The sequence below is a fragment of the Pterocles gutturalis genome, unplaced genomic scaffold (assembly GCF_000699245.1).
Source record: "Pterocles gutturalis isolate BGI_N339 unplaced genomic scaffold, ASM69924v1 scaffold8231, whole genome shotgun sequence".
Lineage (NCBI taxonomy): Eukaryota > Metazoa > Chordata > Aves > Pterocliformes > Pteroclidae > Pterocles > Pterocles gutturalis.
In genome coordinates this window covers 4,890-27,773 of record NW_010097778.1, presented here as the reverse complement: position 1 = coordinate 27,773, position 22,884 = coordinate 4,890, and the positions used below count along the sequence as shown (strand labels likewise).

General features: G+C 39.8%; 1 protein-coding gene across 1 annotated transcript; it reads right to left on the bottom strand.

Moving 5' to 3' along the window:
• Positions 1-970: 970 nt before the first annotated feature.
• WDFY1 (WD repeat and FYVE domain containing 1) lies at positions 971-20,632 on the bottom strand. Its single transcript, XM_010086469.1, has 11 exons — positions 20,567-20,632; positions 18,137-18,210; positions 17,087-17,141; positions 15,574-15,724; positions 12,715-12,827; positions 9,954-10,080; positions 8,270-8,375; positions 6,629-6,730; positions 5,717-5,847; positions 4,607-4,715; positions 971-3,878 (listed from the first exon to the last, which is right to left on the bottom strand). Exons 1-11 carry the CDS (start codon positions 20,571-20,573, stop codon positions 3,819-3,821), a joined length of 1,035 nt encoding a protein of 344 aa, XP_010084771.1. The 5' UTR covers positions 20,574-20,632; the 3' UTR covers positions 971-3,818.
• Positions 20,633-22,884: the final 2,252 nt, after the last annotated feature.

The window sequence follows — 22,884 nt, the reverse complement described above, 5'->3', positions numbered from 1 at the left end:
GAAAACCAAGACATGAACTTTAGTGCTTCCACTACAAGTACAGTTTATACGCCTTATTTAAAACATTCTATAAGATGGTCTACACAGATGTCTAAACAGGCTCTTCTGATTACAGATCAGTAACAGCTTCATTATTTACAGTGAGTTTTTGCTGAAATTAGGAAACAGGGTATTTTGCCTTAGGAAATGTTTAAGCTGATAAAAATGAGATGTGTCTTGTTAAAAAAATTACAGTATTATATACCACATAGGCTACTCAGCCACCCTTCAGAAGTGGCAAGAGTTTGTGTAAACTCTTTCAAATTCCTTCTGTTGCTCCCTAGGGAGCAGCGAGCTACACCATCTGTTAAGAGCCCAACATTTCAGGCACTGCAAGTATTACAAAGCCAGCTGGTGCTGTATTTGAGCCTGTGAAGGCTGTGAGTAACTGTGAGGGAGAAGGATGTTTCCTCACTTGTACCCATCCTTTCTCTGTGAGAAAGTATCATGAGACAAGTTAACCACCTCCTGTGGCGGCAGTTGGTGTCCTCTGTGTATATCAAAGTGTAGACTCTGCTCATCCCATCCAGCCTAAGTTAGTATTTCTCTAATACCTCAGACAAGTCCAAGGGATCTCAGGGAAAGGGTTGATCCTCCGATACTCTACGTTATAAGGACCTTTGCAGACCTCTGAAAGGAAACCATATGAACCAGAGAAGAGGTCTATATGAGCTGGCAAGCAGGACACAGGATAGGGTTACACATCCCTAGCTGGGACCATGCAGCAGCAGTTTGTCTCTCAGCTCACTGGTTTATCATGGGCCTTTAACCCCATTGCTCTAGCTCACTCAGCTCCAATACAACACATCTGCAAGCTCTCCCTCCAACCTAGAATTTGGACATAGGCCATGTAAAGGAGGAGCCAGAGCATACAATGGGGATTGTGCATTCACTGAGTGGAAGAAAAGATGGATCATCCAAATAGACTAAGTGAATATCAAGAAATATTTTATTGTACTTGTAATCAAAGTTTAAAAAACAGACAAGAAGGAGCAAGGGACAGATTTATCTATATTTCTTAACTATGCAGGGTACAGAAATACAACTAGTAAAGAATTAGCACATATTAGTACCCTTTGCTCCCCTTCCCTGCCCCAGTGGAGGTTATACAAGCGAGATTAGTAATGCTTCAAAAAAAGCCTTCTCAGCAATTGCACACTTGACCTGACACAGTTGAAGTATGTCCAGTTTCATGAGTATGTGCCTTCAAAATAGTTTTTGATAAACAAAAACACTATCTCTTTAGTGGTTTGTAAGCATTACTCATTCAACACCAGGAGTATTCTTAAATGACTAATGATTTAGCAGCCATAATTGTCTCGTTATATCTGAACTGACACTATCTTTAAGTATATCAATTATAGAAAATAGATTCCTTAGGTTTAACAATATGTAGTAGAGAATATATTATCTAATGACAAAACGGTAATGTAAGGTAAGTAGCTGGCAAGAAGCAGAGGAAGTATTCACAGGGAAGGGATCTGCACGCTGCACAGGGGGCACGTTGACTAACCAGAACTAAAAAAGCTGGAGCTCAGGAGTGCTAGCTGCAAAGGAGTTACACCTCAGTATCACTGGTGTAAATTTCAGAACATCTGGTTTGACAAACATCTATATCAATCTCCCAGCTTAACTCATGATCCTAGATTCTCCTTACCACACCACAGTAGGATCCTAAACAGTTCTAGCAAGATAACTTATGTTCTGCCTTACACACTGCAAGGAAGAAAGCTTCCATTCTCTTCCAGACCCAGATAGGGAGAAGTCTGAAAGTCAATGCAGAGCATTATCAGGGCTTACTCACCCCTTTAACCACTCAGTTTCCTTCCTAATTTACAAGGGTGAAGGCCTTCAGAGCAGAGAGCTGCAACTTTTTTCCAGTACAAGCTGATTTTCTCTTGATACCTTAGAAATAAGCCTTCACAAAGAACACAGGCTACACAGCATGTAGCAAGGGATGAATCAGATCAGTGTGACAAGTGCTAAATCCCAAACTGAAGGCAAGACAAGTTTTGGGATTCCCACAAAAGAGGGATTTGTTTATTCTTCAGTGGCCCAATAAGCCTGGCAAATTAAAAGACTCTTCCCAAAACTTCCAGAGAAGGCCCATGAAAAGGCAGAGAAAGCCAGATCCAAAATAACAGTAACTAACATATTCTGGATTCTAATACCCTTTGGAGACTATCAGCTTTTTGGCTTAAAATGCAAGTGAATCATAACATATTAACAATATCATGATCGTCATCTATTTCAGCCTACAACATGGTCCAATGCAAATTATTAGTGTAAAGTTACACACCTAGGATTTGAATTCACTATGCTCATAGCACCACTGGATTGTTGCTGTAAAGACAGTCTAACCCTTAAGTCCTGTGCCAGAAAGAGCCTATTACCTTTGACAGTTGTGCAACACCACCTGTTCTGGGCCAGCTGACCTACCCACATTTTTTTGTCCTCACATGTATGCATCTGTTTTCAGAAAAATCTAAATAGCTCCAAGCTTAAACTCTGTGACATATTACCTTAGCTTTCAAAGTTTCAAAATAAGTTCTCCTTACAACATTCAAACGTAAGAAATTCACACAACTGACAGACCGATTTATTGGCAATATCTCACTAGCTGTTTCCTGTACGTGCCAACTGCACAATCACAAAAGCCTCCCAGCTCTTCTTCATACTTCTCAGCACTGAAACAGGAATGGATCAATAGAGATATCTCAGGATTAACAGACCTACGTGTAGGGGAAAAAAGCAGCTGTTCTGTACCTCAGTAATTATTGCTCAGTATTTATCTGTTCTAAGCGACACCAAGGCAGTATTTGAATTTATACTGCACTTTAGCAGAGACAGGTTGCCTACCATTACAGAAACATCAACCTTTCCACAGGAAAAAGTCTCTAAAATTTAGCTGGCCATTTTTTCTTAGCCATTACATTTAACAAGGCAGATTTGCTCAGCTTCCCATTCTAACAGCGCTATAAATTTGTCAAAGTACATGGCTCATACCTATGGCCTGTCTTTAAAGTAGAGTAGCTGGGCTGCATGTCTTCATAAGAACTACAGAAGTTTATTAGCTATGCTAAAACACTACTTGAAGAGCCTATAACTGTTTGAAGACTCACCATCTACCTAAACAGAACAGTTGTCCCACAAAATTATTTCACTAATACCTGAACTTGAAGACAAACACTACAAGAAAGCCAATAAAGGAAATCTTGTGTGATCAAAGGTTCTCTTACTATCTCATCTGAAAGAAGCTACCTGCCACTTTGAAGTATCTCCTCCTTCCATAGGAATAACCAACATACCTTTTAGAGGCAGTTTAGACAGTGACTGCTCAAAAGTATTTCTACAGAACTGCTTTTTGGAAGAGAAAATAAGTTATTTTACTATTTGCACAAAATGAATTTACTACACTCATTTTACTCTGATAATGTTTTAGCTACAAGGTATCTGTACAGGATATATCAGCAGAGATAGCACATTGTTAACACTATGTATGTAAACCAAGAAACAACAGGTCCTTTCATCAAGGCGTCATATTGCAGGTAAGCCATTTCACATTAGTCCAAGAGGCTGCAAAACTGCACTTCTGCACCAAGGAGGTTCCTGGTGAGCCCAACAGAAAAGCCGTGCTCTACAAAGGTGACTGTCCATCCTGGAACAGCAGCAGGAGAAGAATCAAGCAACCAGTGTTTGCGGTAATATTCTTAAGAAGGATTCCATTCATTTGGTGCATATTGCTGTACATAAGGTGCATAAACCTGTCAGGTATGAGATCAGCGCGAAGAGAAGCCAGTTGCAAGGCTGCAACCAACTACTGGCGTCATGTCCCAGATCTGCAAGAAAATATTGTGGAGAAGTACATGGCATTATTGTAAGACCTAAGAGGTGTTTCTTTAAGATGCATAGAAACAAACACAAAGACCTCCTTGGACACAAGGTAACAAATCCTGTTAAAATGATACTTGAAGAAAATGTCAAAGAGTTACACTAGCCTTACAAATCAAAAGCCAAATTTAGGGCTTAAGAGAATCTGCTAGCAGTTCTCTGTAGGTCTGTTTTAAAAAGCGCTATGTAGTTTGTTATAAACACGCTTACAGAAAAACAGGGACAGACTGGAACTGTCTCAGTTCTGACATGAATGGAGGATTACAGCTTAAGCACATCAAGATTCTACATCAGTCTGATTTCCATGTCACTGTCACAACCAGGGCTTTTAGTGGCAACGCTCCAAGAAGCCAGTGAGCTCAGAGTAAAGGAAGCCTGCTCCTTTCATCACATCTGTGCTCTTAAGGCTGTTGGCAGATTCTCCTATTGCTGATGCCTGCTTTGTTTGTCCAGAGGACACCAGCAGTAACCAATTCTGACAGTTAGACTCCATACAGTGGGGGTACAGGCCATTTCCTCGCTCAGCTGCAGGAAATACAGTCTGCAACAAATACGATACTTGCTGCCCACAACAGTTGGCTTTGTAGCAAGAGTTGTCAAAAAGAAAAAAGTGTATACAAGCATTAGTTCTCTATTAAATATCTCTAACAAATGCAGGAAAGAGGTATATGAATACCTTCACAATCCGGTCGCTCCCACAAGTCACCATTAGCCCTCTGGAGATGTCCATGGACATGTGTGAAATGTTGTGTTTTCCTTCATGAAAAGTTGCCAATGAAGTACGGCTGCAAGAGAATAATTCAAATGAGAGCCAGCCATCAGACAAAGCTTGATCATGATCATCATTATAGCAGTGTAAAATAAACTTACAAGAAAATTAAGTTGCTCAAGTACTAATAAATCAGTCCCAAGAACTGCAGTGCCATATTAAAGGGGACAGAATTAAATTAGCAAGTCATGCTAAGACATTGCTTGTGTAGTTACACACGTGTGACATTTCCTGACTTCTGCAGCCTGACTGTTAATAAAGCAGAAGCAGCTGCACTTTCTCCTGCTTGCTATAGTGAGCCAACTAAGGCACGGCACCTCCCTTTTTCAGAAAAATTCAAACAAAAGACCCCACCAACCAAAAAAAAAAAAACAAACAACAAAACAACAGACAACAACAACAAAACAAAAAAACCCAAACACCTCCAAATTGGCACTTGATTACTTTGATCCTTTAGCACTCCAGGAAGTGACAAGACAGGGAAGAGGGAAGTGCTATTCATAACAAGATAAAAAGGGGGTTCCTTCATTGCTAAGAAGAGTTAATGAGACAGCAAATGATGTTTAATCCAATTGGCTTGCATGGGGAAAATAATGTTGGGCTGTGAAGAATATTCCCAGAGAAACAGTTTTCAGTAAGGGTACAAGAACTAACGCATATACATCCTGGCAGCTGTGATGCATTGTCAGGCATCCATTTAGCAATCTTAAGTGCAATCAAAAGCCTTTACCTGAACAGAAATCTTGAGACAATTCTTTCAACTCTAGATGTGGGCTCATGGAAAATTAGAAATAAAGTGGATAAAAAAGTTGTAATACCACACCTGATCCAAACCAGCTTGCAGAGGCAGTTGTGGGATCTCTGCCATTGTAGTGTTTTGAGTGCAAGGCAAAGGTGGCCTATTAGTAGAGAGTCAGCTTGGCACATTTTTGTAACATTGTGCGTGGATGTGGAGTAAGCACAAGTGTTTCTCCATGTCATCAGTATTACTTTAATTTATTACTCCTTAATACTCACTCTTCATCCTTGATTGACTCAAAGCAGGAATCACAGACACGGACCTGGAACTCAAATCCCATGATCGGGTAACTTGACCGTTTGGTACTGCACTTGCCACATACTGCTTGCCCACATTTTCTGCAATGATGCTTCATGGAAGAAAAAGAAAATAAATAAAGAAAATAATTCAGCATATTGTGCCACTTGACCACTTTATGAAGTGTTCACTGAACAACCACCACCAAGTTTCTGTTTTGCAACCTGTTAGGAAGCAACTTGTTAGGAAGTCTTCTGTTACTTCAAGCAAAGACCAAGGACTCTGCAGTTCTGAAGTCATCTTGGCCACTAATGGGTTTACCTCCATATTTTCTCTGTCCATCCTCTTCTCATTTTGCAAGCTCCTTCTGGGAGCAGGGAAAAAAGAGGGTTGAACAAACAACCAAGGAAATAAGAGTCTACGAAAGCCAGAAACAGATGAGTGTCTTAGTGCCTGTCCAGTCCTTCTAAAAAGAAAGCTATGGAAAGCTTTCACATTTCAGCCCAGTAAGAGCGGGGCCATCACTCCTTCATTGAACTGAGTACCCTATACTCCTTAGGCTGCGATGTGCTCAGTTATGGGGCACTGTGTGCCACTTTGCACAACACTCGACGATTAACTGTCTGCAGCTCCAGTGCACAGAAACATTCAGAGAAATCCAGCAGAGCACTCCATGCACACCCTGCTTTGCCCTGTGATAGAAGGTTGATGCAACATTTCACACAGAATTTGGAAATTTCTTAGCACTGCCTAGAAGCTGTGACCTCTCAAACCCTCACTTCAAAGTGGCAAAAATGCCAACAGTTTAAAAGATCTAATAGCTTTAGCGGTTTTCTGTTTGTATTTTGCTCAAGTGTTGAAGTACAGATAGGCATTCACACCAGCAACCTCACCTGTCTCAACCCTATTGTCTTCGTGTCCCACATTTGCTTTATATTCCAGAAGAAAGGTTGCTCGCACTTCTGACAGGAATCACTTTCTAACCATTGAGGAGCCTACAAAAGAGCAAGAGGTGTAAGCAATTAGAATTATTTTTCCTCATATGATAGCCAAGGAAGTTTGTTTTAAGAACCCAAAGTAAAGTTTTACTTAGAAAGATGTCCTGTCTCAGCTCTGGACATTACAACAACAGATTGTGTTTCGTATAATACATAGGAGTTTAGTGCAAAAAACCCCAAACTCAATACTGCAGTTATTTGTTACCTACACGCTTCCTGTACTTTTTAAGCCCATAGCAGCATGTTATGTTACTGCCTTAATAAGAAAACTAATTCAAACATCTAAGTTATTGAACTTCCTGCAGGCATTCAAAGACTGCTTGCTGCTCCAGTTGCCTAAATAATTTCTAAGGGCTAGTGTAATCCAAGTTGCAGAAGCTATAAGGCAGTCATCCCCTTTAAGGGGGAGCTCCAGAAGTATATTCTGAAATAAATATCTTTTCTGCTTCCCTAGGATTGCAGTTTGAAATAATAAAGAACTCATCTACATTTTCCATCCTGCCCACATCTTCATTAAGCACCCCTTCTCCCACCCACATATTTTTCCTGCCATAAACAGACTATCCAAATGAAAATAGCTAGAGCTTTGACACATTTCAACACTCTCCGATACTTTAACTGAGCATCCTTGTAAACGATAGAAAAAGAGGCACAATATTTTCAGTACATAGACTTGAATTAGAACATGTATATTCTATACAACTTCACACATCTGATGGGGAAGTCTCCCTGAAACCCAACAGGAGGAAAGCTGGAATAACAAAGAAGCTTTTCTTCTCAATTCACTTATATCCATTGTTGATAGTAATAAAATAGTAGTATTCTCAGTTGCACCACCATCTCACCACGATTACTTATTAATACCAGATGTCCCTCTTCAGCCTTGACTGCATCCACTTCCTTCCCTCATGCTAGCAGAAAATACTGTGAAGGGTAGTAAAGAGTCCAGCATGGGGGTGGGGAGGAGAGCAGAGGAAATGAGTCGCCCCTCCATCAAGTGAGATGTTCCATATTGTCCATGAGCTGATGCAGAAAGAATGTGCATGGCAGGCTCAGTTGCTGTGTCCTGAGGTCTTTAAAAAAAAAATCTTGTCTGGGGACTGAATCTCTACATTCTGAACTGCATCTCAAAAACAGCATCTCACTTTTTTACCCGCTTTGATGTAAGCTGAGAACTTATTTCAAGACTGCTGAAGCACAGTCCATTGGTTTAGTTACTGCAAAGGCTTGCCTGCTTTAAAGTGTTCCAGCAGCAAGGGCTGTAGCCATTCCAGTGAACATGTTGTCTCATTGAGATAAGACTCTAAGCAATCCCAAGCCTGTCCTGCACTTCTCCTGTCCTGGGAATCCATCTACTACAATGCAGTATGGACAGCCACTAGAACAGAGCAGGTTTCAATAATATCATTCAGCCTTAGAGTTTCAGGCTGTGAGGACAACAGCCTGCCGAACTGACTAAGCAAAGCCACATCAGCCTCTGGAAAGGGAAAACAAAATTAGAAAAAAAAAAATCTTTGACCTAGGACATGATCTTACCTCTTCTCGGCTAATATCCATGTTCCAAACAGCAATCCCTCCATCAGCTGAACAAGATACCAGCTGCCGTGTCAGCTGGATGTAACAGATAGCCTGCACCTTGTCACTGCAAACAAAGCAGACACTATTTACCCACAGGTATTTAAACAAAGCTTAGTTTCCCAGCAAATCCCAATTTATCCATGTAAAGCTACCTAGGAAGCCAAAACTGATTTCCAAACACTTTGCTAAGTCTGCTAAGTAGAGCTATGAAGATGACTGAACAAATGCTGTCACATAAGCACTACCCTAGCATCAGGATGTTGCTCAGAACAGTGTTCTTACAGGCTTGACCAGAATACCAGAGGTACAGTTCCATGTTAACATTTTATGGTCACAAGCATTGACAGTGAGATGAGTGCCAAATGTCTCAGAATGTGCTTGCAGATACTCTTCTGTGTTGGCAAGGAGAGACAGTTATCAAAACAGACAACTGGAAAAATACAGGGAAATATTTGTTTGAAGATATAGCCAGGAAGCACATGGAGCTTCCATTTTTGCTAACAAATCACAGTAACTCAGTCTGTAGCTGCAAAGCAAGGCATGCATTCACCAGTAAGACAGTTTAATCCTAAATAAAGAGTGATGGCTAAATAAAAATCTACCTAAAGAAACTAAACAAAGGATCTCAGCAGTATTAGACCACTTCGCAACATCTAAGTTGAATTTTAAAAAGCCATTCTGTTTCTCAGAAGAACTTACTTTCGCATTCAGTATGAAGTTTGATGCTAAGTGTGGTGTTTGAAGAGAAACTAACAGTCTTCACCAGGACACAGGATGCAGCAGTAACAGCAATATAAAGTCCTCCAGTCACTGACTTCAGTTATGTTTTTGGAACCAGTACTCTATTATTAGTTCTTTAGCCATAAAACTAAATCCTCAAGATTTAATGAGAGTTCTAGGGCTAAGGCTATCAGTCTTGATCAAAGGTGGATGGAGGCATCTATGGAATTCGACAAAGGAGAATGGACTATACAAATACATCTTTAAACATAAACAAGATCTCTACTACCACTGCATTCTAAGTAGAATATATCTTCAGTGGTGAACTGCCTGTCAGACTGAATTAAGGCCCTAGATTTAAAAATGGCACCTAGTGTTGCAGCTCTGTAAAAACAGAGATTTGATTGAATACAGACAACTACCTACCTAATCCACAAAACAGTGGAGATGTGACATGCTTTTCTGAAGTTTAAAGACCACCCCTGTAATTTAGCCAAACAGTTTATCACCTCACTGATAGAAAGAGAGAACAGGAACATATCGAAGCACCACCCTCATGGACACCTTAGTGAAGTATTTACAATACAGAAGCATGCAACTTTCACATAAAGCCCAAGCAAGATTATTTAGGATATTTATCCACCTCTTTCTATAACCTACTTCTATATTATATTCTCATTACCCCTATTTTAGTATCAAGCATGAGCAAAAGTATCAAACATGAGGGAAAAAAAAAAGTTTATCAGTAACGCTTTCCTAGTACTGAGTACCCTTCTTCCCCCTCAAAGTCTTCAGAGTTCTGCAAAAAAGTATTTTTGTCCATTATTCACAAAGATGCAAATATCTTCCCATGCTATTTAGTCTTCCTGGGAGTCTGTGCTCATTACAGAACATGGAGGAAAAACAAAACACCATTACATACTGATGTCCCTGGAGTAGCAGTGTTCGCCCCTTCCTTCCACCAATATCCCACATGATAATGCTGTGATCAGAGGCACCTGAGAAGAGCAGTCGTTGAACAGGATCCCACCACAGGGAAGTAATACTTCCTAGGAAAGAACATTCTGCAGTTAGAGCTAAGGGAGTCACTTACCAACACAATGATGTTCTTCTGAGTCATTGAAGTGAAACCTGAGGTACTCCCTTACTGCAGTAACAGCTATTGAAAGCCTTGAGACAAAGGACAGCATGCAACAGCAAGATAGTGTCTTGCTAGAGAGAAAAAGAGCATTTGACAACAGAACAAAACATCCCTAAAAAGAAAGTTAGGTGCAAAGAATAAGCCAGGGAGTTTGAGTTACTAGCTTTCTGCCCCTGGTATTCAGGTAGTTGTTAAGAGTCAGCAGGCTGTTTTGCAATCTTTAAAAAGATGCAAAGTACTAAAACTTGCCAAGCAGACACCAGAGTCTACAATACAGTATGGTGCTTGGTCAATGCTTGCAGGACAGCACACATTATCCACAGCTAAACCAATGCCATTACATAGCCATTTACAACCTTAAAATAGTTGGAATAAGAAACTAAGTGACAGTTTAACTGCGGTTAGCAAATCTTGCCACTACATACTCAATTACAAAACTAGATTTCAAAAGGCCCAACCTGGCTGTGCACCTCATTAGTCAGACACAGAAAGAACAGAGTAATCTGACAGTAGCACTCTAAATCCATACGCATGGTAACGTAGGCAGGAGGCTAAAGAAGTATTTTTGTCAGTCACACTGCATATAGTTGCAGGAACATTTTATTCCCTTACAGATATCTTTCCTATCCTTACATTAATCAGTTGTCATCAAAAGTCTTGTTAGTCTGAAAGCAAGATAAATGGTAATTACAGCCCAAGTAAGTCCTTTCCAGCTCTCTGGAGCAACAGATTTTTCTTGCCTCCTTTAGGGGGCTACACTGTCTTCAGACTGACCCATTTGGGAATAGCTGCCTCTGAGAGAACAGGGACCATCCACACCATAAAAGGCAGTTTGAGCATTATCTCAGCATTGCAGAGAGAAGGCTGTTAAATATGGAGAATGCTGGAAGATGACTGTTGAAGGACAAGTTCTAAAACCATTTAAACCGCAAAGCAAACCCTGTTTGCTTATGAAGTCACAGTCAAGCAAGAGCTAGAAAGGAATCAAGATTAAGTCAGACTTTTGAAGTCTAGCAAACACAGCTGCACTCAGAGAAGAACTAGATACCATCTAAGTTTAGAGTTACCAGGCCTTGAGAACATAAAGCAAGTACTGTGGAGGAAAAAAGGTTACACATAATCTGTTTTGTTTTAAAAGAAAAAAGATGAAGGAGCTACTACTACACAAATTGCAGAAAAACCTGTTTCTGCTCCTGAAATTTAATCAACTTCTATATCAGATCAATTCTTGTTTTGACAATCACAGTCCCCTTAGGGAACTTTTATAGAAGCCAAAATTGGCTGCTATGCAGACAGCACTGCTGAAGTTGGTGCTTGGAAGCCCACCACAACTCAATAGATCGAACACACGCTATACGTAGTGCCATGTCAAGACATACTCCCTTCAGACTAACAATAATATCTGTCAGAGAGCTGTTTTATAACACAGACTAGTACAAAAGCATGCAGAGGTAAAGGAGTCTCTAAGGCTAGGAGAATTATTTTGCCCTTAACTGAAACAATCTGCAATTCTGCTTGAAAGCAGAAGAGGCCTTTATAATTTTAAAATCTCCACTTGTGTCCCTCATTCAAAGCCATCTTTATCATTTTACAGTCATCTGTAAATCAGGAGTCTACCCAGCTTTAACAAAGTCTGCTCTATACTTACAGCTATTAAACAAGGCAGCCTCGTCCAGTGGGTCAGAGACTTATGACCCAGTAATTCATCCCCACCCAAACACAAACTAGTCAGCTGATTTGAAAGTTGCCAGTACCACATGGAAGAGGCATTAAGTCTTGTTTATTTCCCTCAGCATATTATTAAATGACACATTCTTCTGTGATTTGCACTCTTGCCTTACTCATTACAGCAGACAGTGGCTCCATATCATGTTACAGACTATTTGGTTCTTCATCTGATATAAGGACTGCAGCTATACTACACAGGATGAGACATTTGCCTTTGACTAGACAGTTTTGATTCTAAAAGGCTCTCTAGATTTCCTGCATATAGCTTAGTTTCACCTAAACACAGGAAACTGAACTAGAATCTCATAAAGACTGATCAGAACAGCAAAGTCTGCATTGAGAAGTATTAAGTGGTTTTTTATAATCTAGACTGGAGGTTGCAAGAGCTGCTTTAGATATTATTACAGTACTACAAGGTCTCCAGAAAAAAAAAAAAAATAATAATAATAAAAAAAGGAACACATTCTCATCCTTTCTTTTCAATGTTAAGGAGACTAAAGTTTTTAAAGGTGGCCATCTAGTGGATAACTTGTGTTTAATTGAATGCATATGTTTAGCTTTATTTTTCATCTATAGTAAAACTACCTGTCAGTATTTACAAGGCCAAAATTTCCCCTCAGCAAGAATGTGTCTGTTCTTTAAGAGATAGTCACATGTAGAGCTTTGAACAGCTTTTGATAACTACTACCCTGCACTAGTTGTTTACCCAGTACCTATCCTTAAGAGGTAGATACCCAACAGAATGTCTCATCCCAATTTACAAAGAGGTACTATAATCTGGGTCAAGTATAATTAAGAGGAAGAGTTACTTTACCTTCATGCCCTTTGAGTGTTGTTATAACCGAGCACGTATTCTGCTCGAGCTTCAGGAGAGTGATCTGTCCAGAATAATCACCAACAAATGCATGCTGAGTTTCATAATCATATCTGAACACTGGTCAAGGAGAAGCTTAATTTGCTCTTAAGAGAGTATTTTACGAGACTGAAACAGATAGCACAGCTGTCAGCTAGAGAGTCTAAACGAATTGGAAAATAACATTTTAATACGCCAGATAAATATTTACATAACTACTTCTAGAGGGGTTGAAGACTGTAATAGTTAAACTTTTTTCATTCCTCTCTTCTCCTTTTATGTGAAAGTAAGACAGTATGGAAAATAAGTGAGAAATGTCTTAGAAAGCCACTGGAGAAGCCATGAGATAATCCATCCCCTAGTTTAAGGCAAGCCAAGTAGATTTAGACCATTTCTAGCAGATATTTACAGAACACACTCATGATCTTCTACAAGAGATGTCAGAACTCCTCAGGCTACTTGTTGCAGTGCAAAGCTACCATCATTAGGTGCACGTTGGGGGACACTGGGTAGCATTCAGTCTTACTTAGTATCTGCTCCTGTAAACTTAGTTTTCTAGCATGTTATACTAGTTGATGCCTCCAGGATAGGAAAACTAAGATGCAAGGCTATTAACCCTCCACAGCTAGTTTACCTTACAGTGGAAGTATACTTCCAATGTTCCAGCTACTGAGAATGTGAGACCATCTAATTTCTTGTTCTGTTCTCTGCATTTTCAAGTTTACTGATGCAGGTTCTTGAGCACAGTCTCAAAGTCTGAACAGTATTTCAGGTTCTGTCATTTAACACTGACATAAAAGCCACACCACATCCTAAAATGGGATCTATTAACAAGGTGGCATGTTTTGCAAAAGCACGATACCTCATAAAAACTTACTGATGTTCAGTTTTTGTCACTATGTAACTACTGCCTCCAGAAACTACAGCATCGCAAGCTGGATGGGACCAGATCATTCTCCAACTTTAGAAGGCTTTTACTATTCCAGATATAAGCAAGAGCTATGAAAAACCCATACAGCTGATACCACATAACCAGAGTTGTGTATTAACTCACCTGTCCTCCTAGAGCTGCACAAAAACCCAAGCAGCAGCTAGCAGAGTAGTATATTCTATGCAGCAGAAAAGACTAACTTTAAAAAGTCACTGTACCAAAAAGCCCACCACCATAAGTGAAAAAGCAGACCTTTTGCCATCTGATGACATTCTGAAATCTCTTAAGCCTTCAGAATCTTGAGATAAATAATTCACTTTCAACAAATCCACCAAGTTCCTGACCATGTGATCTTTTCTTCACCTTGGAACTTCAGGCTAGCATTATCCCCACTAATCCAGTAAAAAAAGAATAGGCACTCTGCTGTGTTTTTCAGAAACTTACACATAGGATCATTAACAAATAACTCCTAAGGAACCTCCCAATAGGGAGATCAAGCACCAAGTACACACACCAGAAAGCTAGTTCTTCCAAGCACAAGTCCAAAGGCAGGATCAATTACAATGCATTTTCAAATGCCATGATCTTCAGTGGAATTTTTTTTTATCTTGATAGAAAAGGTCATATTCTTTTCTCCATTTTCATAATAAACTGTTCCATTATTTGCAATAGCATTAGCTATAGAATCCATTGAACTCAAACAATGAGACTCAGAGACATCAGACTGTTCTGTGAGCTAGTCTCCTAACATATACACTCCCCGGTATTAACTCACTTCTGTGCTGTATTCAGCTGAGGCGAGCTGTATATGAAATGTTTTGTTGGACACAAACCCCCTGAATTCTAAAACACGCACAGCAAAAAATAGCAACAGTACAATACAATCCAACAACAATACAAACCTGTCAGCTCTTCAGTCAGTAAGGCAGGGCCTGTACAGATGGGACACCTCAGAAGGCTAGGACACGCTGCTGGCAATGAAGCAGTTAGCTTTCCTCCTGGTTTCTTAGCACTACACAGGTATATAGCAATTCTAAAGAGGCCTTTATTTTCTCAAGAGGTGTAGCTGACCTCTTTCAGCTTTTGAATCATGCCACTTCTACAACATTACTTCAATTAATCCTCATATACCAACCAGTACCTCCAATTACCGTCAGGACACATCTAAACTGGCACCATTAACAAGTGCTAAAAAATAGTTTTAAAAATTAAAGTATTTAACTCGTGTTAAAAAGTTTTTATATATGAACTACATTTTAAGCTACTGGGTTTGTAAGTCTTTTATATAGGATAAAGAATGCCCTGAAATACTTACAGCTGAATAGGCAACTAGAGTTCTTAAGCTGCAGTTAAAGGCTGCAGTTAAAAGCAATCTGCAGGAAAGCAAACAGCACACAGACAAATTACTACTAGTAATAAAGATTCAACATAACCTGTAGCTTAAAGATAGAAAATACTAACATGAGCACAGACAGAAAAATTAAAGCAGTCCAAAGGGTTTTCATGATGTTTTATGCCCCAGAAGGACTCAAATGCACACTGGCATCTGTTGAACAAAGTAACTTGCCCAGGAAGTACATAGGCCAGGCTATAGATACAGTTACTACTCACACAAGATGTAACAGACAAACCTCTCAAAATTAGAAACCAGTACACACTGCAATTTCTGTACCTCAAGGTCACAACATCCTCTTCTGCTATTACTATTATCCCCTTCTGTTACAACAGATAACAGAAATAGAAGGAACTAAACATTTAATCAGAATAAGGTTTGCAGACTTGCAAGATATTTCACTTTAACTTTTAACATGACAAGGAGGGAAGAAATTGAGCTAAAGGAACACAGTATTCGTCCAGTTTCAGAGTAGCAATCATTTTTCAAAGGATACTGTAGACAAGAAGCCCAAGAGGTGAAGTAATGTCTCCCCAGCATACTCCCACTCCTGGTGCACATCCAGCTGATACACTTGTCATGACCAGTGCTGACAACCCACTCTGATGTCAGGCAGAAAGTAATAGCAGACACGCGATTCTGATGAGCTGTGGGAAGAAAAAGATCCTGCCTTGTTTTTTTCATAAAAATAAGAGTGATGTGTTCTTATGTTCTATCTAACTCAGAGGGACATGGGTTAAAGATGATATCCAAGCTATGCCCCGGGGAGATGTTTTTACCATGACATTATACTTGCCTCTAGGCTGAATTAAAAGGTTAGCATTATTCTGTTTGGTATTTGCCTTATGAATAGCTTAAGTGAACCAAACATGTCAGTGGGATAATTTAAGCCTTTCTCCCACAGAGAGAGAGGCCAAGTTCTGCCCAGATACCCAAGATGCTCTGATTAAGAAGCAGGCAAACCCTCAGCTTCCTCTAGTTAGGCCAGGACTTCTGGGGAGAAGGTAAGACATCTAAAAATCTTAATTGCTGTCTTTAAGTGCCTCTTTTCCAGACCCAGGGGAGCTATGCTCAGATTCATGCTTTTAAGCACCTGAAAGTGTATCTAGTCGATGCCATTCAAACTGCTACCTGTGACAGCAACCAAATCCCACTCAGCTTTGTTTAGAACACTGCCACTGAGCAAATAGTTACATGAGCATTAGAAAGAAGAACCTCCCCGCCCCCAAGAAGCAAGTACTTCCCTTGACTGAGTTGTCAAGTCATCTTCCTTAGGATGAAGGGGGGTTTGTTGCTTTAAGAACAAGGTCTTTTTCTCCTAAGCAAGAACAGTGCTTCTATCAGTGTCATAAGACAAACTGCACTTTGTTTCACTACATAATGCACAGTCTTTAAGAGTCTCCTTCAGGCCTTTCACGTTAATATTCCAACTTTAACCAGCAATCAAGTTTTGTATTTGTTTTAAAGATGTGCAGACAAATGCTGGAATTAGCATCTTCATAAATATTAGAACAATCTCTATTCCCCATGGATGGGAAAAATAAGACCTTTTCCATTCCTATTGCTCTCCTAAGATGACAGAGAAGGCAAAGACTCTTATATTCAACTGGAAGTAACCAAGCCCAGTGATTACAGAAAGTAAGGATGGAAATTGCAAATACCAACATCCACCTTTAGAAAGCTCTTACCCTAACATTCATGCAGTATAACTATTCCACTTGAAGAGCAAAATCCAAACTCACTAGTTCTGACTCATTACACTCACAGGCTAATGACGTACTGAATTTAATGATAATGACTGCAATTCAGACTCAGCTGACTGAGGATTACTCAATAACAGAACATTTATCTTATGGCAGTTATCCCCCACTAAGCGACAAGTAGAAAGTCAGTCAGATTTAAAGCATATTTGGACTCAATTAATCTGTGATGGTGCCCAGTTTCCCCAAACATTTTAGATGCCTCCTCTTCACACAAATGTTATTTGTAGACACTGGTCAGCAGTTTACCTGGATAGGTCTTCACAAAATTCATCTTATTAAAGTCCTCTGAAATATGAAACTCCTAAAAGCAAAGTAGCGAAGTAGAACTGTTAGAAAAGATACTGCAGTGACATAAGCAATATTGATACCAAAAAAGAGCAGTAACCTCACAGGCCAAAATTTGCATAGCAGCAATATATCTCACTAAAAACTAGCAGTTTCTCAGGCTGGAGCACAGCACACTGACACACCCACTGTAAATTAAAGCTATGAGTGAACTACGTTTTCAAGAGGGAGCATCCTTTCAGAACTGAGTTTGCTGAACGAAGATTATAGGAAGAGATAAGATCACATTGAATAAACAAAATTGCACCTTGTAGTATTTACTATTAAAGTATTGAGACTTCATAATGGCCAGATTTAAATGAGAGTATTCAGTACTTGATCCACTAGGCTTACTGCAATTTTAAAAGTCTCAGCTTACAGTTTTAAGTAGTTACCACTAGAATCACTATTCTATGTAGTGCTGCATAAGCCGTTCACAGTAGTTATCAGTAGAATGACTATTTATGACTCTTGTGCAGTACCCTGGCTCCTTATAGGACAGTTATTATTTCAATCTTATTTCCACAGAGAAAGGAAACCATTAAAGCATCTGAGAGTCACAAGATCCCCCTCTTTTGCCAACAAATACCAGAAGAATACAGACCCTCTTTTTGTTCTGCCATATGCATCTGTTCTCCAGGAGAAGGAGCACAATTACAGCAAGCGCATAGAAGACAGAAGGACTCTGCCCAGCTTAATGTGCTCCTCAAAATATCTCCTTGGCAAAGTGTAATTGTTTGAGTCCACTGCTACACTAATGGCTCAATGACTTCTTGAGGCTAGCTGGCTCTCATCTAGGCAGAAGAACCCTTATTCGTTTGCAGTCCTCCCATGTCCATCTCGGGTGAACTGCCAAGAAGTTCAGCTGTTTAGTAGTAGCTGCATTCCAAAAAGAAGGAAAGGTGTTGCAGGCAGCTCACACAATCTAAGCTATTTTAATCTGTATTCTGAAGAAAAGTCACAGCAACTTACCATGATAGCTCCATTATCTTGGCCTACAAATATTCGTCTGCTGTCATGATGATAAGCCATGGCTGAACATGGTGCTGTCAAAAAAAGCAAGCACATTACATTAGGAATCAAAGGAGGTGATTCTCCCCCTCTACTCTGCTCTCATGAGACCCCACCTCAAGTACTGTGTTCAGATATCGGGCCCCCAACATAAAAAAGACCTGGACCTGTTGGAGAGAGTCCAGAGGAGAGCCACAAAATTAATCAGAGGGCTGGACCACCTCCCCTATGAGGACAGGCTGAAAGAGTTGGGGTTGTTCAGCCTGGAGAAGAGAAGGCTCCGAGGAGACTTAATAGCAGCCTGCCAGTATCTGAAGGGGGCTACAGGAGAGATGGGGAGGCACTCTTGGTCAGGGAGTGTAGTGATAGGACAAGGGGTAATGGGTATAAGCTGAAAGAGGGTAGATTTAGATGAGATATTAGGAAGAAATTTTTTCCTGTGAGGGTGGTGAGACACTGGAACAGGTTGCCCAGAGAAGCTGTGGATGCCCCATCCCTGGAGGTGTTCAAGGCCAGGCTGGATGAGCCTTTGAGCAACCTGGGCTAGTGGAGGGTGTCCCTGCCCATTGCAGGGGATTGGAACTTGATGATCTTTAAGGTCCTTTCCAACCCAAACCATTCTATGATTCTATGATTATTGAAATAGAGATATTAGGATACACACGACTTATTAAAACCAATTATTTCACTCAGGACAAAAGCTGCTTAAGACTGAATAGCTTGATAGAAATTAGTCTGCACAGATAATGCCCCTTGGTAAGACAGTTAAATTCCCACGTGCAAAGCTAAGGAAAGGTACACTGTTACAGTAACTCAGATACACCACTAGGAACCCTACGCAAACATGATTTCCTGGCACACGGTGCACCTCAGTAAGAGGAATTTTACACATGCTGAAAGCCTAGCTAGCAGCAACAGCATGTGCAGCTGGTTACAGTTAAGACCTTGAGCTCACTAAAATTATCTCACACAGAGCCCTGAGATGTATACAAGAACAATATCCCATTCTTTACGTTTGAGGACTGTATCATTAGAGAGAGAAAAGTGCTAGACAGAAACATGTAATTGCACGTCAACTTCATATGGAATAGTGTCTCAACATCCTCAACTTTAAGGAGACTCAGGTTTTTGAGATTACATACAATCTCTTTTAGCACAAAACCTCTGAAGACCTACTTCCCTTTTTGAAATTAAATGCTAAAATAGACGAGAAAAGCAATGACAAAAAAATCACAATAAAGTGTCCTAATGAAAGTTTTGCAAAAAATTTCACTGAAGAATGTCCTCATTAAACTTGCAAATTACAAGAATGAGAAGGATGCAGTGTTCTAAATTAACACATTCTTCTCCAAGACCCTTGAAAATGTGGCCTTGAAGGTGTTTTTAGAAATGTAAAGCCAGACAGGACAGTCTGGAATATTACAGTGGTTATACTGAATAGTCTGTTTAAAAAACTGACAAATAGAGCAACTACTGTAATTTAGACCAACTATCATTAAAAAAAAAAAAAACTATTACCGTTTGCATTTCTCATCTAAATCCTAGGCTACTCATCCTGCAGCTGAAAAGACACAGAACAGCAAGAAGTCCAATTATTGGGTCTTCATTTAACATTTGTATACAAACTACTTCAGAAAGTGTCATGTCAAAGACTATCCTTTGTTTGCATGATGTTTTATTTTGTCATTGTATTCCCTCTTTTTATACATGGTATGTGTCTAGCCAACAACTCTACCTTAAAGAAGTTACAGCAAAGCACCCAGCCTGAGTGATTTTCAAAATCAAAAAAGCACACTGACACTCAAGATCTACTCAGCACTGAAGCTGCTTAATAATCTAGATGCTTAAAAAAAAAAAAAAAAAAAAAAAAAAGGGGAGCACAAGACGGCCAGAGAGCTTGTGGAGTCTCCTTCTCTGGAGACATTCAAAGCCCGCCTGGATGCGTTCCTGTGTGATCTGATCTAGGTGTCCTGCTCTGGCAGGGGGATTGGACTAGATGATCTTTCGAGGTCCCTTCCAATCTCTAACATTCTGTGATTCTGTGAAATCAGAGAACATTCTTACACCTGAACTTGCAGCTAGCATTTTGAAAACTCCACTTATTCAGCAGATGTTATTTGCCAGCATTTGAGACATCTTCAGCTGCAGAGGCATACAGTGATTTGCCTGGTGAAGGATCTGGTTCTGAGAGAATGCTGCCTTAGATGTCACCCACTACGCAGCTAGTTTCAAATTAAAGTCTGAGCTAGAGTTGCTGCAAAGTTCCCAAATAACAATCAGCGAGTGAATCCAGCACTTGGGGAATGGGAAGGAGGTATTCCCACACACAGCACAGGTACAAAACCCATGCTGTGCTTGGCCATCACTTACCATCTCCAGCATTGTACTTACATGACATGGTGTGATAGATGCTGGGCCAGTATTGTCCACTGTCTCTCTTCAGCCATACTCGTATTGTCCTGTGTTGGGGGAAGAGCGAGGAAAAGACAGTTGTAAGTGTATCATACTTTGCATCTGAATCAGTTCATTGGTTACATATTAGCTCCAATCCTCTTAGATTTTGTGCTACTCAAACATAATAGAGGAACAACATAACAGAAATAATCGTAATCTAATAGTAGTGTAACATAACAAGACTAATAGTACCGAGAACAGCCACCCTTGGATTCTAAGGAGTTTTCTTCAAAACCATTTATACATTGAGTTTCAGTAAGTACAAAATGGAAGCACTATTTCAGTGCACCTCAGAAATGGATACATACTGCATCCCTTTGGTTCCTTCTCCTTGGCTCTGGCTGATTTTAGTCAAATACAAGTTGCAGAAACTTTCCACCTTTCGCAGAGCTAATTGCTTGTTTTACAGTAGATAAAGTGTTTCATAAGCTTAAAAAACAAAAAGTTGCCACTCATTCCATTATGGAAGTTTGAAATTTTGAACTTTTACAGCTTCTCTGTGCAACTCATCCTTCAGCAAGCCAGATACTGAATATTAGTAACAGAAGCACCTCATCCTACAGACCAGCACGTTGCTGACATCTCCATGCCCAAGTATTGATGTATGGATCCACAGAGGACATCATATCTAGTTCAGTATTATTTCCTTCAAGCCATGCCTCTACTCCCTCACGTACGAACGCAACGACCAATGTTAGTATCACTGCTCCTCTGGCCTAAATACGAACAGGGTTGATTAACCAGTTAAATGGGAATTGAAAGAAGTTAACAAGATGACTTGGACAGCATGCTAAGGCTCTTCATAAAATAGATTTTAGTTTGTAATCTTCCAGAATTAGGTCTTAAAAGGAAGGGGAAAACGGTCTTGAGAACATTCAGCATTATACTGCTCTCATGACTGTCAAATCCTGGGCGGAGGGATAAGAGAATCAGCAAGGAAGTGGAAAGTTATTGTGAATTAAAAACATTCCTACAACAGGCACATTTGACGGGAATCTACATCAAGAAGTTAAGGGCACACATGTAGCCAGTGTTAAGGTTATTTTAAGTCTACTTGAAATTTCCTCGCCAAACCATTGTTTGCCTTCTTGTTACTGTTTAAATCCAACTTCCTCATTCCTAAATGGAAACCAAAACGATCTGTAAATACATGTACCTGGAAACACTGTCAAGAGACTTCACTGAGATGAGTTGTTCCATTTACTCTTAGCTAAAAAAAAGGCCTGGTATTTAGAATGTTTTAGAAAAAAAAAAACAACTATGGGATAGATTTGCTAAACATCATATAGGATTGCCAGTAAGAGTTTAACAAAAAGAGCACAGGAAGGGACTGGTATCTTGCATCAGGACTAGAACTTTTTGGGCTAAAAATATAAAGGCAGCATTCTTATTTTGTGATCCATTCAGGGGTGTTCCTTTAAAAGACCACTCTAAAAGCAGACAATGACCACTCTTAATGTACTACTCTCCTTTTCTAAAACTTGAAATCAATACAGCTGAGTTCACACTGCCTCAAAACAATATTTCTCAGCTTTTGAAACAAGTCACTTTTCCACCAGTTCAGTAGCAAATGCACATTACTCCAGTCCGTTAAATATTTTGCATTAAAACTGTCTCTTAGAAGCTATCACTTCCTCTTTACAATAATCTATACCCTGCCTCATAATCGAGAGTTAACACTTCAGAAGAGCAGTTGCTATTTCTTAGTAACATGAGAAAAGGAAAGAAACTATGCTTCCAAGTAATTTCTATGATGCAAGCCCCAGCAGTAGCAGGGGTTAGCACCTATGCACCTTAACAGCTTTTTAACATGGCTCCATCATACTCTAACTGCTCTGAACATCTCAGATGGTAGCTTCCACCCTCACCAATTCAACTCTTTCACTTCTTGACAAAATCATGTAATTGTTTTTGATATAAAAGGACTAGGAGTTATTGTAGTGACTGAGACCATGCACTGCTGATTTTCCCAAAGCTGACTTTGTTTCCTCCCACTATTCTGGCCGATTATACTAAACTATGAATTAATATAAAGGAAGCAAGTGTTTGCTTTTTCTAAGCAAATAACGTCCTGGAAGTATAACTTGTGCATTGATCATCAAGAATACAGTCCCCCACTAAACTCAAGGAGCTATGCAAACAGCTGCAAGAGTTAACAAAATTAACTTCTGAAAGCTTCTTATTTTGGTTAAGAAAGATTTAGACTTCTCTAGCCTCATGCTTGCAAAGATAAGCTGTCAGACAGCTTTCTACAA

Bases quoted from the DNA above. Each gene is read 5' to 3' on its own strand.
- WDFY1 (XM_010086469.1), bottom strand. The intron at 12,828-15,573 runs GTATCCTTTGAA...ACCAGTGTTCAG, and splicing joins TCTTGGGCTTCTTGTCTACA to ATATGATTATGAAACTCAGC. The intron at 4,716-5,716 runs GTGAGTATTAAG...ATTCTCTTGCAG, and splicing joins GAGTCAATCAAGGATGAAGA to CCGTACTTCATTGGCAACTT.